Source organism: Heterodontus francisci, chromosome 11 (assembly GCF_036365525.1).
Source record: "Heterodontus francisci isolate sHetFra1 chromosome 11, sHetFra1.hap1, whole genome shotgun sequence".
NCBI lineage: Eukaryota > Metazoa > Chordata > Chondrichthyes > Heterodontiformes > Heterodontidae > Heterodontus > Heterodontus francisci.
This window is the reverse complement of record NC_090381.1, coordinates 117,110,707-117,130,700: the sequence shown is the minus strand read 5'-3', so window position 1 is coordinate 117,130,700 and position 19,994 is coordinate 117,110,707. Positions and strand designations below refer to the sequence as shown.

General features: G+C 45.4%; 1 protein-coding gene across 1 annotated transcript in view; it reads right to left on the bottom strand.

The window, feature by feature from the left end:
* Positions 1-15,297, bottom strand: part of p3h2 (prolyl 3-hydroxylase 2) — a 198,756-nt gene extending 183,459 nt beyond the window's left edge. Inside the window, exon 1 of the mRNA XM_068042831.1 lies at positions 14,788-15,297. Coding sequence (XP_067898932.1) covers positions 14,788-15,210 — 423 coding nt within the window. The 5' untranslated portion in view covers positions 15,211-15,297. The remainder of the gene's footprint in view (positions 1-14,787) is intronic.
* Positions 15,298-19,994: the final 4,697 nt, after the last annotated feature.

The following is a 19,994-nucleotide window of genomic DNA, read 5'->3' as shown; positions in this document are numbered from 1 at the left end:
AGCCAAGTGTGTAACAGACCCGACAAACAAATTTTATCTGCAGCACCTGTGGAAGAGCCTGTCACTCTAGAGTTGGCCTTTATAGCCACTCCAGGTGCTGCTCCACACACCACTGACCACCTCCAGGCGCGTATCCATTGTCTCTCGAGACAAGGAGGCCAAAGAAGAAGAAAGAAGAAAACACAATGTCCAGTCAATCCAAATGAACTCTGCTGATATAAATCTGAAATGAACAAACTCTGCCCAGTCATAAAATCAGGCAGAAAATCCCATTTGGGCAGAGCAGTGGGAATATTCCTGGCTCAGCAATTACCTGGATGAGTTCCAAATTGGTCTACTTCACATTAAAGACACTCATGTAATCATCAGAGAATGCCAGACTGAGAATTTCAAGCACTTGGGAGCTCTCTAAGGTTCTAGAAGTTGGACTTTCTCTCAAATATTTAAATGATGAAGCACAGAGGTCTCTGCCCGGATATTACGAACCCTCGACTCTCCAAGTTGAGAGAGTTTGTTATCCTGGTCTTCGTATTCTGATAGAACTGTTCTGTCGGGAAGCCTGTTAAAAGTGGAAGGGTTTTGACTCATCTCCAGGCTTCCAAACCAGTGATGTGGATTCGATCTGAAACTGTGGGGCAGTGACAGAAGCACGAGTTCAACACTTTAATTTAAAAAAGTTAAATAGGGCAAGGCTTCATTATACAAAACTGACATGAAAATAGAGGCAGGAATTATCACAACACTTGGTTCTACTGCTGTGAACAGTATTCCCAAATGAATTCATAGCGGGACGGTGATGTTTCAATGAATGGTTTAGCTAGGAGATCTGGCTGGGAACTAATTTGGCCAATAACTGATTTGGTGCTTTTCCCCTCCCTAAACAAACAGGGCTCCTGCCCAACTTTCAACTTGAATGAGGGAGACTAAGCATGAGCAGCAGGACCTGCTCGTGAACAGGACCTTTCACTGTACAAAATGAGGACATCCACTCATGCAATGGCGACATCACCATTTTAACAACTTCTCAGCTGCCAACAGAATTACAAAAAGATAAATATTAAACAAAACAATTTATTTGAATTGTTTTGGTAAATCCATGCTGTACCTGTCTTGGGAGTGTTTGAATTAGAATTAGAACATTACAGCGCAGTACAGGCCCTTCGGCCCTCGATGTTGCGCCGACCTGTGAAACCATCTGACCTACACTATTCCATTTTCATCCATATGTCTATCCAATGACCACTTAAATGCCCTTAAAGTTGGCGAGTCTACTACTGTTGCAGGCAGGGCGTTCCACGCCCCTACTCCTCTCTGCGTAAAGAAACTACCTTTGACATCTGTCCTATATCTTTCACCCCTCAACTTAAAGCTATGGCCCCTCGTGTTTGCCATCATCATCCGAGGAAAAAGACTCTCACTATCCACCCTATCTAACCCTCTGATTATCTTGTATGTCTCTATTAAGTCACCTCTTCTCCTCCTTCTCTCCAACGAAAACAACCCCAAGTCCCTCAGCCTTTCCTCGTAAGACCTTCCCTCCATACCAGGCAACATCCTAGTAAATCTCCTCTGCACCCTTTCCAAAGCTTCCACATCCTTCCTATAATGCAGTGACCAGAACTGCACGCAATACTCCAGGTGCGGCCGCACCAGAGTTTTGTACAGCTGCATCATGATCTCGTGGCTCCGAAACTCGATCCCCCTACTAATAAAAGCTAACACACCATATGCCTTCTTAACAGCCCTATTAACCTGGGTAGCAGTTTGATGGGACAGTGTAGAGGGAGCTTTACTCTGTATCGAACCCTGTTTTTTTTTTTCTTCTTTTTTCAGGTGGCCTTTATACGCCAGGCCCCTTTTATATTTTGCACGTCGAGGGGGCCTTTATTCCTCAGGCCCCCTTTATGTACATATTTACAGTTTTAAAATAACTTTATTAAAACCAGATAAATCAACAAAAAACTCAAATTAAAATGCCATTCTCTGCGTCAACGATGCACTCCAGTCCCTGCGGTGCCCACCGGTCACAGAAGGCCTCAAGCGTACCGGCGGACACCGCATGCTTCTTCTCCAGGGACACCCGGGTGCGAACGTAACCGCAGAAGAGGGGCAGGCAATCGGGGAGGACGGAACCCCCGACGGCCCGCAACCTGGACCTGTGAATTGCCACCTTGGCCAGGCCCAGGAGCAGACCGACGAGGAGATCCTCCTCCCGGCCCAAGCCCCTCCGCTCCGGGTGCCCAAAGATCAGGAGCGTGGGACTGAAATGCAGCCAGAATTTGAGGAGCAGCCCCTTCAGATACTCAAAGAGGGTCTGCAACCTCGCACACTCCATATAAACGTGGAACACGGACTCGTCCAGGCTGCAGAAAGTACAGGCGGCCTGGGAGTCCGTGAACCTACTTAAAAGCCTATTGCACGGGACTGCTCTGTGCAGCACCCTCCACCCCAGGTCCCCGATGTAAAGGGGGAAGACTCCCGCGTAGAGACCTCCATCGGGGTTTCCCCTTGCCGCCAGATGGCAACGCGGACCGCCAGGGCATGTCCGGCCGGCTGAGGAGGGCGAGGAAGTGGAGAGTGTGCAGGAGCAGCCCATACAGGAAATCCCTCATCGCCGATTGGAATGGCATGGAGGGCATTTCCGAGAGGCGGCTCGGGTTGTGCGGGACCGGCTCCCGAGGAGGGTTTCGGGGCCTGGGTCCGATGAGCAGTTCCGGCCGAGCGGGGGTCAGCTCACTCCCGTCACCCGCAGTGAGGGGCGTCCCGGAGGCTTCGGCTACTCCTCTGCCCGCCGGTCCGTCCCCGGAGTTGGCCACCCGGACAGCCGAGGCGCCCTCCTCCGCCGGCGGGGGAGCGCCCTGACTGGAGGCGACCATGTTCCAGACTCGGAATAGATCCCGGTAAAAGACAGGCAACTCCCTCAGAGAGGTGCGGCTAACGGACTGCACCGGGAGCTGCGTGTCGTCTTGAAGGCAGTGACAGTGGCGGAAAAAATACGTCGCCAGCGCACACCATCTGGGAGGACGCTCGACGTACAAGTATCTCTGCAGGGTCCGAAGGCGGAGAGTCGCAGCCTGGGTGCGGACGCACACCAGCGACTGACCGCCCTCCTCAATCGGGAGACTCAGGACCGCGGCAGAGACCCAGTGTTTCCTTTTGTCCCAGAAGAAATCGACGAGTTTCTTCTGGATCTTGTTGGCAAATGCAGGGGGCGGGGCCAAAGTGACCAACCGGTACCACAGCATGGAGGCCACCAGTTGGTTTATGACCAGCGCTCAGCCCCTGTAGGAAAGCACTCGGAGCAGTCCTGTCCAGCGCCCCAGCCCAGTTGGAGACTCCAACTCCTGCCAGTTTGCCAGCCAGGCTTCCTCAGCGGGGCTAAGGTGAACTCCCAGATAGAGGAGGTGCGTGGTGCTCCACGCAAAAGATGTCAACTCCTCCAGCAGGGAGTACACCCGCCACTGACCCACCATATACCTAACCCCCATATCTAACCTGTCCTGGGAGTGTTTGATGGGGACAGTGTAGAGGGAGCTTTACTCTGCATCTAACCCCCGTGCTGTACCTGTCCTGGGAGTGTTTGATGGGACAGTGTAGAGGGAGCTTTACTCTGCATCTAACCCCCGTGCTGTACCTGTCCTGGGAGTGTTTGATGGGACAGTGTAGAGGGAGCTTTACTCTGTATCTAACCCCCGTGCTGTACCTGTCCTGGGAGTGTTTGATGTGGGCAGTGTAGAGGGAGCTTTACTCTGTATCTAACCCCGTGCTGTACCTGTCCTGGGAGTGTTTGATGCAGATTGTGAATTTCTAGAAACAGAAATATTCCATTCCCAGTGCTGACATTTGCCACTTGCACACAAAGTAGCCGAGTCTAATCACTGTCTGTTACCACAAGCAGCACAAGTTGCTGTGAGATCAAAGTGGAAAGATTGCTCAGAAGTGGCCAAAGCCACTAAAAAAGCTCCTCGTCATTTCACAGAAGCCAGCGTGTTTCATCATCAATCCTTTTGTCAGACAGAGCCTCAGTTTAATCTCTCATCCAAATGAGATCACCTCAGACAGAGCAGCACTGAATTACCAGTTACATTTGGGGTTTATGTTTCCAGAGTGGTGCTTGAACCATGACTGACAAGTGCTGCTACTATACTCAGTGGGAACAGAATAAAACCAAGAACAGGCACTGCATCGCAGGAAGAGAAAATAAAGTTGATGAAATGGGGTTTGTTATTGTTATTATGCTCACAAATGGTCCCAGTGGGAACAGCTCTGTGGTGCCGACTGGCTTCACCTCAGACTCTAGGCGGGGCAAGAGTAAAAACACAAACATCTCCATAAATGTTTAATCAGGTCGTCTGCAGATAGAGTCAGACTGTTCTGGAAAGGGAGGGTATGAATTCAGTCAGTAGACGTGCAAAACCACAGGACAGCTGACGTGATAAACTAATTCCAACTTGCAGGACAGATAAAAGTTCATACACTGTGGGGTAGAGATCAGGGAGGAAAACTCTGCTATACAACGCCATGCAGGGAATTTTAAAAGCTTCTGGAAAAAACTGTTACTGGAATCAACAGTCCAACCTATTCTGTTCGATCAACTCTTACTTGCCCCATCCCACAATCTTCCCTCCCCTCTCTCTCCCTTCCCCCACCCCCCAGCTTCTGTCTCTCTCTCCCCCCTTTCCTCCCCCAACTTCTCTCTCTCTCTCTCTCTCTCTCTCTCTCCCCCTCTCCTTCCACCCCCCCCCCCCCCCCCCCCCACCTCATCTCCTGACCCCATCTGCACAAGTCAATGTTCTTCTTTGGCAAATCCTTCCACAACCCATGAGAAGGTTCTGCCTAGTGTCCCTTTCGACTCTTCAAATGGTATTTAGTGAACAGTTTGACTCACTTAAAGAGCTTTAATCAAACTATAGGAGGCCTCATCTCTCTTGCCCCTTTCACAACCTTGGATCCTTTACCTAAATCCTTGGACACAACCATTTTATATTTTGCAAGGCATTGAAATGGAGATGATAAAATTTGTAGAGCTGACTAATGCAGCCAATGATGGTCAGTGCACAAGTATTCCCAAATCAGACATCCCAATGAAAAGGGGAAAAGGGAGGGAATAACCCACAGTTAAGGTGACCAAGCTTAGAGAGTCTAGGCTTTGCTACCACCGAATGAGGGCATTCAGCCCATCTTGACCAGACTCCACACATTCGGAGCTTAGTCACAGGTCACACTGCTGTACTGCATCAAAGGCCTTCCGAAAATTCAAAATATCTTGCATGTACTTCATTACCTTTGTCTATTCTTTGTTACTTTATAGAATCATAAAATGAAACAGCACAAGAGGCCCTTCAGCCCATCAATGCCTGTGCAGATTCTTTAGAAAGCTATCCAATTAGTCCCACTCCCCTGCTCTTTCCCCACAGTCCTGCAATATTTTCCTCTTCAAGTACTTATTCAACTCCCTTTTGAAAGTGATTATTGAATCGCCTTCCAACACCATTTCAGGTAGTGCATTCCAAATCATAACTCACTGTGTTAAAAAAAAAATCTAATTTCCCTTTTGTCAATTATCTTAAACCTGTGCTTCTGTTATTTCACTCTCCTGGCAGGGGAAACAGTTTCTCCATATTTAGTACATCAAAATCGGTCAGAATTTTGAACATCTCTATTCAATCTCCCCTTAACCTTTTTTGCTTTCAAGAGAAACTAGAGTCCCTGATCCCTGGTGTCATTCTGTTTAACCTCCATGACTTTGTCCTCCAAATTTGCAGATGATACAAAACTGGGTGGGAGGATGAGTTGTGAGGAGGATGCAGAGAGGCTTCAGGGTGATTTGGACAAGTTGAGTGAGTGGGCAAATGCATGGCAGATGCAGTATAATGTGGATAAATGTGAGGTTATCCACTTTGGTAGCAAAAACAGGAAGTCAGATTATTAACTGAATGGCTATAAACTGAGAGAGGGGAATATGCAGCGAGACCTGGGTGTTCTCGTACACCAGTCGCTGAAGGTAAGCATGCAGGTGCAACAGGCGGTAAAAAAGGCAAATAGTATGTTGACCTTCATAGCAAGAAGATTCGAGTACAGGAGCAGGGATGTCTTGCTGCAATTCTACAGGGCCTTGGTGAGGCCACACCTGGAATATTGCGTGCAGTTTTGGTCTCCTTATCTGAAGAAGGATGTTCTTGCTATAGAGGGAGTGCAGCGAAGGTTTACCAGACTGATTCCTGGGATGGTGGGACTGACGTATGAGGAGAGATTGAGTTGGTTAGGATTATATTCGCTGGAGTTCAGAAGAGTGAGGGGGGATCTCATAGAAACCTATAAAATTCTAACAGGACTTGACAGGGTAGATGCAGGAAGGATGTTCCCGATGGTGGGGGAGTCCAGAACCAGGGATCATAGTCTAAGGATACGGGGTAAACCTTTCAGGACTGAGATGAGGAGAAATTTCTTCACCCAGAGAGTGGTGAGCCTGTGGAATTCACTACCACAGAAAGCAGTTGAGGCCAAAACATTGAATGTTTTCAAGAAGGAGTTAGATATAGCTCTTGGGTCTAAAAGGGTCAAAGGGTATGGGGCGAAAGCGGGAACAGGTTACTGAGTTGGATGATCAGCCATGATCATAATGAATGGCAGTGCAGGCTTGAAGGGCCGAATGGCCTACTCCTGCTCCTATTTTCTATGTTTCTATGTTTCCTGGAATGTGGTAACCAAAATTGAACAATTCTCCAGCCGAGGCCTTACCAATGATTTATATAGCCTTAGCATTACTTGTTTGCTTTTGTATTTATGCCTCTATTTTTAAAGTCCATTTACTTTTTTAAAAAATAGAAAAGTTTTATGAAGGGAATAATCTCAAACTTGCCCAGTCACCTGTGCTCCTTTAAAACATTTTTGCAATGCCCAAAGCAAAACTGAAAGGCACCTTTAGCAATTTGATGGGAGGTTTTATTACTTATTCGCCAAAAGGTTGCAGACCAAACAGAACTTTCAACCAGTGAGAGCGATAGATTTTTGTTGTGCAAGAGAATGAAGGAGTTCTTGAACGAAGGTAAATGGGAGTGGAGGTACAGATCGGCCCATGGGCTAGCAAAATGGGAGAACAGGTGCGAGAGGTTGAATGGCCTCCTCCTATCCCTATGGAAATTTACTGGATATTTTACAGATCTCCCTGTCAGAATATCAGAGGCCTATTCAAACTGCTGCCCAGTGATTTACACTGGGATGTTCCGATGATAAAACACATTATTTTCGTTGGTAAGTTAGTCAAAAGAGAAGAGGATACATTTTCAAGATAAGTACCGGATGCACAAAAAAGAGGGGAGATTAGAAGCAATTTCTCCCACAGTGTTTGGAACGTGGGATGTTTTTCCACTATACATTTGCTGAACAGATTAGAGCATTCTACAGAAGGCATTGAACAATGACAGAAGAATATGGAAAGATCCTGGAGAGCAAAACAAAAAAGGACATTTATAGATTTTACAATCAAGGGGCCTAAAATTAGCACAAACAAGAGGGGATAAATGGATTTTTGTGCTAAATTTCTGTATTCTCTCCCCTCCCACCATGAGAATTTCTCAATTATCCCCTTACTCCAGATTTGAAAAAAATTCCTTTCTCATTTTATTTTTTTTTAAAAAGGTACAGAACAGCATAATCATTGAAAATATAAACAGGAGATAAACCAAAAAGTGATTGACCAACACAAAGCTTGAGTTATAATGAAATGTGAAGTCCAGGGGCGATGTGCATATTTGCCACAAAGCTTCTCGCTCTGGTACACTAACTCACAGAAGGACTTAGCAAAACTCTTCTAGAAGTCTGATCATAAAAAACAAACAAGAGTAAAGACTCAAGGATATTAATATACAGTAATGGACTATTCAAACAAACCAGTCATAATCCAAGGAATGCCAAGCTAACTGTAGCACGTGTCCTGCACAATTCTCACTCAGACTACTGGGTTTACACCTCAATTTGTCTAAAGGAAGAATCTTAAAGTCTTATCCAAGGGACTCAAAATGTCTTTTACAACTGGCAATGGGAGGGTTAATGAGTTCAAAACGCACACACACACACACATGCATGAAGACCAAATACACACACCTGCCCCTAGTTTAGAGGATACCCAATTATCCAGCCAGTATTTCACTCCCGGGAACAGAGTACAGCTGGAAAGCTACGTGCAGTTGGTCACACCCACACAAAACAATCCATCATTCATTTGGTATGACTGCATTGGAGAGGTTGGGAAACAGAAGGTTTGACCAAATCCTCTCAAAAGGACACTGGACCCTTTCACAGCAAGTTAATGAAGCATCCTGGCTTCACATTAGAAGCAGCTCACCAAAAAAAGGCAAGTGAAGCACGAGCCCACCTAGACGGCCGGTAGGCTGAGGGTTCCATCTTTTGGTGGTTGAACAACTTCCGGTGCCGTCAGCTCCTTTTTTTTTTGTTGCCCTTTTTACCCCAAAATGTTGGGCCGATTACTGACTTGTGTTGGACTGTGATTTAGGGCAGTCAGGGGGCTATATACAGATCTGCTCAGTCTGGGGCCTTGGTTCCAATCCAACCCAGTCTGATGGGATTAGACATTTTTTTTTTTTAAATCAGCAAACCCAAACTAAATAGTTCAGCCCCCACAAGAGATTGGCTCTGAACAGGGTTCAGTCCCTGACAGAGGCTGATCCCATTCTACTATTCAGTTTCAAACTTGAAACATGGCCATGACTGGAAATTTAGGACATTTTTTGGCATACAAAACGGTGACCTCAAACTGTTTGTGAGGGAGAAGAGGTCACTAATTCCACACCCCTACTCCTCCTCCAAATGAATCCAGCATTGACAATCGAGGCAAATTTACCATTGAGCATTCTCAGTGCATCACTGCTTTAGCAAAGTGTTCAGGTGACTGTTCTAGAAACTTCCATAAAAACAAGATACTTTGAGCTACAGGCCAATACCACACTCCCATCCCCCACCACCCCCCCAAAAAAAAAACACCAAAATCAACCACTACCATTACAGTGAGTTCGGAAGACTGAAAGTGAGTTTGGGTCTTGTGATATGCAATGGTAACTAATCCACTGCACTGCAAGAAAAAAAAAACTATTTCTAAGCACCTTTCATGACCTCAGGATATCCAAAGTACTTTATAGATAATGAGGTACTTCTGAATTCGAGTTGCTGTTAGTATGTAGGAAATGCTAATTTGCATACAGCAACTTCAACATAGAGCAGACAAGGCCTCAATTTAACCACTTATCCAAACAGTAGCATTGGGAGCTTTAGCCTCGATATTGTGCTCAAGTCTAAGCAGTGGAATTTGCACCCATGACTGAACTCTGAGGCGAGAGTGCTTTCCACTGAGCCACAGCCAACACCTAATTAAACTCTGGTTCATTCAGACACCAACATCTGCAATGAAGATTGAATTTCCAGGGATTAGAAGCTAGAATATTCCACAGATGTGGAACTCAGGTCAATGGGACAGAGGTACACTTGATAACAGCATGTTCTCGAACAGTTAACAGGAAAACAGATCACTCATGATTCCTTTACACTGCAGGAGGAGCAAGTCAACAACAGAGGAGTTTAGTTTTGACGTGTGGCGTGGATTAGTCAAGTCTGTTAGTTAACGAGCAAAGAGAATAAAACAGGCAGCCATTTTCTGTTCAAGGTACAGTCTGACCAGAACTGGACCCAATGTTCCAGGTAGGAGACCTCCTTGGACTTAATCCACCCCTCAACTCCAGATCAACTCTTAAAATTAAAAATCGATTTCATTGCACAAATAAAGTTAATTTTCATGTTACATGGGATGTCATACAGTAGGCTAATGTAGTACACTGCAAGATCCAGGTCTCTCTAGAACTGGAGGTTTGAACCTGTAGATCCCAGTTCAGCAGTAACCACATCAGATCTGATTGAAACGGACATTGGAAACAGTGACACAAGCCATCAGCAATGACATCCTTCTTACATCAGCAGAAGAATAAAAAAAGTTCCGAGAATAGCATCCGATATGTTACCCCAAACTGACAAGGGTTTTATTTAATGAGCACATTTCGAAATGTTTGACAACAATAGAAAGAAAGGACATCCTGTTGCAACCAGGCCTTGGGAGAAGCGGAAGAGGTTTGGAGGGATGCAACAATTACAACCTTGTGCAAAAAGAAAAAAAAATGGGAGAAGGAGAAAGATGGTGATCAGTCATTTTAATGTTGATGGGGAAGCTTTTAGAAACAATCTAGGAGAAAATTAAGAGTCAGCTAGACAAGCATGGATGAATAAAGGAGAGGACACAGAACTGTTAAGGGCAAATAGCATTTGAGTAACAGAGTTTGATGAGGTAACAGAATGTGGATAAGCACAGAGTAGTTGATGTATATATGATGGACTTCTAAAAAGGAATTTGGTAAAGTATCATGAAGTGGCAGCATGGATACCAAATTGGCTAAGGAATAGAAAACAGTTGTGGTGAATGGTTCCTCTGACCCTCTGTACTTCCTAGGATCCTACCATCCATTGTATATTCCCTTGCCTTGTTAGTCCTCCCAAAATGCATCACCTCACACTTCTCAGGATTAAATTCCATTTGCCACTGCCCTGCCCATTATATCATCCTGTGTGCACCCAGGTCCCTCTGCTCGTGTACCCCTTAAGAATTGTACCCTTTATTGTACCAAAATGAATCACTTCACATTTCTCTGCATTGAACTTCATCTGCCACCTGTCCGCCCATTCCACCAACTTGTCTATGTCCTTCTGAAGTTCTACACTATCCTCCTCACAGTTCACAATGCTTCAGAGTTTCATATCATCTATAAAGTTTGAAATTGTGCCCTGTACACCAAGGTCTAGGTCATTAATATAGATTAGGAAACGCAAGGGTCCCAACACTGATCCCTGGGGAACTCCACTACAAACATTCCTCCTGCCCAAAAAACATCCATTAACCACTACTCTTTGTTTCCTGTCACTCAGTCAATTCCGTATCCAAGTTGCTACCGTCCCTTTTATTCCATGAGCTACAAGACTGTTGTGACATTTTATCAAATGCCTTTTGAAAGTCCATGTACACCACATCAACAGCATTGCCCTCATTAACCCTCTGTTACCTCCTCAAAAAACTCCAAGTTAGTTAAACATGATTTTCCCTTAAGAAATCCATGCTTTCCTTAATTAACTCGCATTTGTCCATGTGACTATTTATTTTGTTCCTGATTATTTTTTCTAGAAGTTTCCTCACCACCAAAGGTAACTGACTTGCCTGTAGTTGCTGGGCTTATCTTTACATCCTTTTTTGAACAAGGATGTAACGTTTGCAATTCTCCAGTCCTTTGGCAACACCCCTGAGTATAAAGACTGAAAAATTATGACTAGTGCCTCTGTGATTTCCATCCTCACTTCCTTCACTATCCTTGGATGCATCTCATCTGGTCCTGGTTTCTTATCCACTTTAAGTATGGACAACCTCTTTTATACTTCCTCTATCAATTTTAAATCCCTCTAGTGTCTGACTTTCAACATTACCAAGGAAGAAGATGCAACCCAGGCAAAGACAGATACAAAGAATTCATTTAATACCTCAGCTATGCCCTCTGCCTCCATGTGTAAATCCCCTTTCTGGTCCCTAATCGACCCCACTCCTCCTTTTACCAGCCTTTTACTATTTATATGCCTATAGAAAACTTTAGGATTTCCTTCAATGCTAGCTGCCAGTCTCTTCCCTTATTTGCTTTTTCACTTCCCCTCGGTACCCTCTATATTCAGCTTGGTTCTCAACAGTATTTTCTACCTGGCATCAGTCATAAGCACACTTTCTTCTTAATCTCTATCTCTATTGTCATCCAGGGAGCTCTGGATTTGTTTGCTCTACTTTTCCCCTTCGAGGGAACATACCTTGACTGTGCCCAAACTATCTCTTGTTCAGCTACTGGTTTTCCTGCCAGCTTTTGACTCCAATTTATTCGTCCCAGCTCCATTCTTACCCCATTGAAATTGGCCTTCCCCCAGTTTATTATTCTTACCCTGGATTGCTCTTTGTCTTTTTCCATAGTCAGCCTAAACTTTACGATATAATGATCACTATACCCTAGATGCTCTCCTACTGATACTTCATCCACTTGGCCCCCCTCATTTCCAAGAACCAGGTCTAGCAGTGCCTCCTTTCTCATTGGACTAGCAACATACTGTTGTAGAAAAGTTTCCTGAACACACTCTAGGAACTCTTGCCCCTCACTGCCATTATCCCAGTCTATGTTTGGATAATTAAAGTCTCCCATTATAACTACTCTATAATTTTTGAACCTCTCTGTAATTTCTCTGCAAATTTGTTCCTCCATGTCCTTCCCTCTAGCTGGTGGCCTGTAGACAACACCGAGCAATGTAACCGCACATTTTTTGTTCCTTAGCTCTAGCCAAATTTATCCTATCGACCCCTCTGGGACATCCATTTTCTCCAGCACTGCAATGCTTCCCTTAATCAATACTGCCACCCCTCCCCCCTTTCCTATCTTTCCTGAACACCTTGTATCCAGGAATATTTCCAATGAGCCGAAGGCTCCCTCCAAAAAGTCAATCTGGAAGCAACACATTACCTGACCCAAACTCTGCTTCCTGTATCCTAACTGGCACCAAGTGCCACTCACCCCTGTGCTCGCTGACCTACACTAGCTCGGTCCAGCAATGCCTTTATTTTAAAAATTCTCACCTCATTTTCTAATCCCTCCATGACCTCATCGACCGTATCATCCGACTTTGTCTCTGTCTCAGCTCATCTGCTGCTGAAACCCTCATTCATGCCTCTATTACCTCGAGACTTCACTATCTGAATACACTCCTGACTGCTCTCCCACATTCTACCCTCTGTAAACTTGAGTTCATCCAAAACTCTGCTGCCCATGTCTTAACTACCACAAAATCCTGTTCCCCTATCACCTCTGTGCTCGCTTACCTACACTGACTTCCTGTCAAGCCACCTCGATTTTAAAATTCTCATCCTGGTTTTCAAATCCCTCCCTGGCCTCACCCCTCCCTATCTCTGTAATCTCATCCAGCCCCACAACCCTCCAAGATATCTGTGCTCCTTTAATTCCAGCCTCTTGTGCATCCCTGATTTTAAATCGCTCCACCATTGGTGGTTGAGCCTTCAGCTGCCTGAGCCCAAAGCTCGAGAATTCTTTCCCTAAACTTCTCTTCCTTTAAAAAAACTGACACCCTTGACTAAGCGTCTGATCACCTGTCTAACAGCTCATGTGGCTCAATGCCTAATGACCACCTCCTGGGAAGTGCCTTAAGACATTTTTCTATGTTAAAGGCACTATAATTTTTTTTTTTTTTATTCACTCATGGGATGTTGGCATCGCTGGCCAGGCCAGCATTTATTGCCCATCCCTAATTTCCCTTGAGAAGATGGTGGTGAGCTGCTCTCTTGAACTGCTGCAGTCCATTTGGGGTAGGTACACCCACAGTGCTGTTAGGAAGGGAGTTCCAGGAATTTGACCCAGCGACAGTGAAGGAACGGTGATATAGTTCCAAGTCAGGATGGTGTGTGACTTGGAGGGGATCTTTCAGGTGGTGGTGTTCCCATGAATCTGCTGCCCTTGTCCTTCAAGGTGGTAGAGGTCACAGGTTTGGAAGATGCTGTCTAAGGACTCTTGGTACATTGTATCTTGTAGATGGCACACACTGCTGCCACTGTGCGTCGGTGGAGGGAGTGAATGTTTGTGGATGGGGTGCCAATCAAGTGGGCTGCTTTGTCCTGGATGGTGTCGAGCTTCTTGAGTGTTGTTGGAGCTGCACCCATCCAGGCAAGTGGAGAGTATTCCATCACACTCCTGACTTGTGCCTTGTAGATGGTGGACAGGCTTTGGGGAGTCAGGAGGTGAGTTACTCGCCACAGGATTCCTAGCCTCTGACCTGCTCTTGTAGCCACAGTATTTATATGCCTACTCCAGTTGCTTGTTGTTGTGATCACACGATCCAAACAAACAACCATCTGGTCTCGAGTCAAACATATAATCAAACACAAGACCTGCTATAAGGGTGTCAAAAGGTCTTGTGCATCCCATTTGATGCTGCTTCATGCCCCAGTGGTGCTGAAGTAGCATCTGCCCAGCCCTCCTACTCCTGGGACACTGTGCTCAGACCCTGGGGTAACTGAGCATGCACAGGGTACAAGCCCACAAAGCCATCCACCACTCCTAGGGCACTGTACCCAGATCTCAAGATAACAGTGAGCTTTAAAATCAGCAACACACCACCCAACCCCTCCCCCAAAAGCACAGTGCCCAGCCCCTGGGGCAAGAGTGAGCATGTTATGGGGGTATCAGACCAACTCCTCTGCCCTTCCTGGGGTAACAGGGAGCTTCAATAGGCTACCATTAACCCCCTTCCCCACCCCCAACCCCAGGCTACAACATACAATCCTTGGGCTAACAGTGCACAGTCAGCATGTGTGAGTCAGAGTCACAGTCAGAGTCAGAGTGGGGGCAGATTACTTCAGTCCATTGAGGAAGAAGCTCAGTTGTAGTGAAGGGGACAATCACTTGAGGAGTCCAGACACTCAGACACAGTCTTTCTCACTCCTATAATTACAGACAAGCTCAAAGTAGAAAACGAAAAAAAAAACACTTTAAACCAGAGACACTCGGAGAAAGCCTTAACTACAGAACTTCACCTAATGACCTCTAACTGTGGCAGACTAAAGCCATCCTTCACCCTCTCTGAAATGCTGCACACTCAGTAGCAATGATTTGTACAGCCACAAGCAACACCAGTTACCTTATAATAGGCCAACTGTAAGTAGTTATAGACGATCCGCTTCTGGAAATCATGTGCAACTTCCTCACTGACCCTGTACATACAGGCTGGACCCATTCTCTGGGACTCACACTCCTGGATACAATGGGCTCTTCTCAGAATGACTGCAAAGAAGTCGTGGTTGGCTTCGGCTGATTGTTCAAACTGATGTTGCTCTTCACACTGCAGCCGGCACTGGATTGTAAAGCTTCGTTGCTGTGTATAACTGCGAGTCGCTTCTTCCATATAGTGAACAACCCCTTTCCAGTCATTTCTATAATACGCCTGGATTCCTTCCTCATAGAGCAAGTCAAAAGGCTTCAACATTCCCTTGCTCTCCAGAGACCAGCATAAACAGACAGAGAGAGTGATCCCGAGAATTCCCAACATTACTTCCTCTCCCATCCTCTCACCCACTCTCCAAACTACTCCTGTCTCTGTGCAGCTTGTTAAATACAACACTCAGCCCAAAACAAATCAGCTCCGAGAAATGGATGCAACTCAGGCCAATGAATCATTTCCAGATGGGAACTGTTCCGAGCTCCCAGGCAGGAATTCCTGCAATGTGCTGCTGGCTGTTCATTTCACATTGTAATAAAGATCAATTTCTCAAACTTTGAGGAGAGCTGTGTCAGAGCATTGGGCAGAGAGAAGGGGAGAAAGGAAAAGTAATGTAGGGTGTGGAGAAACTAGGGACGGTTTGAAAAGCCTCAAAACCTACCATATAAGTGATGAGGTTAACATTACTAATGTGTGTGTTTTTTAGATTAGTGTAATTTATTAAGGACTTTAGATTGTAGTGGGTAGTGTTTGGAGTAGAACAAGGCCCCTAGCGTAATTAGTATTTTTTAATTAAAGGTAGTATATCTAAAGGTAAGTCATGGCAGGAGAGCTCGCACCCGTGATATGCTCCTCCTGGGCTATGTGGGAAATCAGAGATGCTTCCAGTATCCCTGACGAACATGTGTGCAGGAAGTGTATCCATCTGCAGCTACTGGCTACCTGCATTACGGAGCTGGAGCTGCGGGTGGATTCACTGAGGAGCATCCGCGATGCTGAGATTGTAGTGGATAGCACGTTTAGTGAGGTGGTCACACCACAGGCAAATGCTGCAAAGGCAGAAAGGGAATGGGTGGCCACCAGGCAAAGTAGAGGAAGGCAGATAGTGCAGGAGTCCCCTGCGGCCATCCCCCTCTCTAACAGATATACACCTTTGGATATTGTTGGGGGAGATGGCTCAGGGGAAAGCAGCAAGAGTCAAGTTCATGGCACCATGGGTGGCTCTGCTGCACAGCAGGGAAGGAAGAAGAGTGGAAGAGCTATAGTGATAGGGGATTCTATTGTAAGGGGTACAGATAGGCATTTCTGTGGCCGCAAACATGACTCCAGGATGGTATGTTGCCTCCCTGGTGCTAGGGTCAAGGATGTCACGGAGCAGCTGCAGGACATTCTGAAGCGACAAGGTGAGCAGTCAGAGGTCATGGTACACATTGGTACCAACGGCATAGGTAGAAAGAGGGATGAGGTCCTGCAACAAGAATTTAGGGAGTTAGGTAGCAGATTAAAAAGCAGGACTTCAAATGTTGTAATCTCTGGATTACTCCTGGTGCCACGTACTAGTGAGTATAGGAATAGGAGGATAGAGCAGATGAAAACGTGGATGAGGAGATGGTGCAGGAGGGAGGGCTTTAGTTTCCTGGATCCCTGGGTCTGTTTCCGGCGAAGGTGGGAACTGTACAAGTTGGACGGTTGCACCTGAACCGGAACGGGACCAACATCCTTGCTAGGAGGTTTGCTAGTGCTGTTGTGGGGGGGTGGGGGGGGTAAACTAATTTGGCAGGGGGATGGAATACAGAATGGATGCACAGTAGCGGGTGATGCTCAGTCAAATATAGAAGAGAAACTGAATCAGTCTGGAAGGCAGAGCAAATATAGACCTGTTAAGGCACAAGTGAATAATGCAAGGCTGGATTGCATCTATTTTAATGCAAGGAGTGTTACTAGTAAGGCAGATGAATTGAGGGCATTGATTAACACATAGGAATATGATATTATTGTTATGACAGAGACATGGTTGAGAGAAGGGCAGGATTGGCAGCTCAATATTCCAGGGTGTAGAATCTTCAGGCGTGACAGGGGAGGATGGAAAAGAGGAGGTGGCATTGCACTGTTGATCAAGGAGTCAATTATTGCAGTAAGGAGGAATGATATCTTAGAAGGTTCCTCAAATAAGGCCATATGGGTAGAACTTAAAAACAAAAGGGGGGCAATCACTTGGCTGGGAGTGTACTACAGGCCTCCAAACAGTCAGGGAGAAATAGAGGAGCAGATATGTAGGCAAATCTCAGAGAGGTGTAAAATAATAGGGTAATAATAGGGGATTTCAACTTCCCCCAATATCAACTGGGAGAGTCTTAGTGCAAAAGGCTTAAAGGGGGTAGAATTCTTAAAGTGCATACAGGAGAGCTTTTTGTGCCAGTACGTAGATAGTCCTACAAGAGAAGGGGCAGTACTGGATCTAACCCTAAGGAATGAAACTGGACAAGTGGTAGAAGTATCAGTGGGGGAGCATTTTGGGGATAGTGACCATAACTCTGTAAGATTTAAAGTAGTTCTTGAAAAGGACAAAGAGAGATCGGAAATAAAAATACTGAATTGGGGAAAGGCCGATTTCAATATGATAAAACAAGATCTGGCCAAAGTGGACTGGGAGCAGCTACTTGTAGGAAACTCTACATCAGACCAGTGGGAGTCATTAAAAAAGGAAATAGTGAGAGTTCAGAGCCAACATGTACCCGTAAAGGTGAAGGGAAGGAACAACAAGTCTTGGGAACCCTGGATGTGAAGGGATATAGAGGATTGGATAAGAAAAAAAAGGAGGCATATGGCAGATTCAAAGCACTGAAAACAGCGGAGGCCCTAGAGGAGTATGGAAAGTGTAGGGGGGTACTTAAAAAAATAATTAGGAGAGTGAAGAGAGGACATGAAAAAACACTAGCAAGCAAGATAAAGGAAAGTCCCAAGGCATTTTATAAGTATATTAAGGGCAAGAGGATAACCAGGGAAAGAGTAGGGCTCATTAGGGACCAGAGTGGCAATCTGTGTGTGGAGCCGGAGAACATAGGTGAGGTTTTGAATGATTACTTTTCATCTGTGTTCACTATGGAGAAGGACGATGTAGGTGTAGAGATCAGGGAGGGGATTGTGATATACTTGAACATATTAGTATTGAAAGGGAGGAAGTATTAGCTGTTTTTGCAGGCTTAAAAGTGGATAAATCCCCAGGCCCAGATGAGATGTATCCCACGCTGTTATATGAGGCAAGGGAGGAGATAGCAGGGGCTCTGACTCAAATTTTCAAATCCTCTCTGGCCATAGGAGAGGTGCCAGAGGACTGGAGGACAGCGAATGTGGTTCCATTATTCAAGAAGGGTATCAGGGATAAACCAGGTAATTATAGGCCAGTGAGTCTAACATCAGTGGTAGGGAAACCATTGGAAAAAATTCTGAGGGACAGGATTAATCTCCATTTGGAGAGGCAGGGATTAATCAGGGATAGTCAGCATGGCTTTGTCAGGGGGAAATCATATCTAACTAACTTGACTGAATTTTTCGAGGCGGTGACTAGATGTGTAGATGAGGGTAAAGTAGTTGATGTAGTCTACATGGACTTCAGTAAGGCTTTTGATATGGTCCTGCATGGGAGATTGGTGATGTTGTAAATAGTGAGGAGGAAAGCCTTAGATTACAGGACGATATAGATGGGCTGGTAAGATGGGCAGAGCAGTGGCAAATGGAATGTAATCCTGAGAAGTGTGAGGTGATGCATTTTGGGAGGACTAACAAGGCAAGGGAATATACAATAGATGGTAGGACCCTAGGCAGTACAGAGGGTCAGAGGGACCTTGATGTACTTGTCCATAGATAACTGAAGGCAGCAGCACAGGTAGATAAGGTGGTTAAGAAGGCATATGGGATACTTGCCTTTATTAGCTGAGGCATAGAATATAAGAGCAGGAAGGTTATGATGGAGCTGTATAAAACGCTAGTTAGGCCACAGCTGGAGTACTGTGTACAGTTCTGGTCACCACACTACAGGAAGGATGTGATTGCACTGGAGAGGGTGCAGAGGAGATTCATCAGGATGTTGCCTGGGCTGGAGCATTTCAGCTATGAAGAGAGACTGAAAAGTCTAGGACTGTTTTCCTTAGAACAGAGAAGGCTGAGGGGGGGACATAATTGAGGTATACAAAATTATGAGGGGCATTGATAGGTTAGATAGGAAGAAACTGTTTCCCTTAGCAGAGGGGTCAATAACCAGGGGACTTAGATTTATGGTAAGGGGCAGGAGGTTTAGAGGCGATTTGAGGAAAAAAAAATTCACTCAGAGGGTGGTTGGAATCTGGAACACACTGCCTGAAGAGGTGGTAGAGGAAGGAACCCTCACAACATTTAAGAAGCATACAAGGCTACGGGCCAAGTGCTGGAAAATGGGATTAGAATCGATAGGTGCTTGATGGCTGGCACAGACACGATGGGCCGAAGGGCCTGTTTCTGTGCTGTATAACTCTATGACTCTATGAACAGTTTTTAAGAAACTTTTCAAAGTAAAGAAGTTTTACCAGTGAAAATTAAAGCAGAAAATGTTGGAAATACTCAGCAGGTCTGGCAGCATCTGTGGAGAGAGACGCAGGGTTAACGTTTCAGTTCTGTGACCTTTCATCAGAACTGGGAAAGGTTAGAAATGTAATAGGTTTTAAGCAAGTGAAGGACAGTAGGGGGAAGAAGAACAAAAAGGAAGGTCTGTGATCGGGTGGAGGGCAGGAGAGATTAAATGACAAAAGGTTTCATGGTGCAAAGCCAAAGGGAGTGGTAATGGGATGAGTAAACAAAAGATGTGTCTAGAGAAGATGTGAATGGCAGGATAGCAGCTATCCAAATGCAAAGTCAAAGGATTAAGAAAGAAATGAGAGATAAAACTGAACCAGAAAATAAAACATAAAACAAAATGGGGGAAGAGATTATGATCTAAAATTGTTGAACTCAATGTAAAGTCTGTAAGGCTGTAAAATAACCAGTCATATTTTGTTTTTTGTATTAGAGTTTTAGCAGCAAATGAGTCCCAGAGAAAGTGGATAAAAACTTGATGAACGGCTGCTGGTAGTGCAGCAGAGGGAATGGGGAGTGAG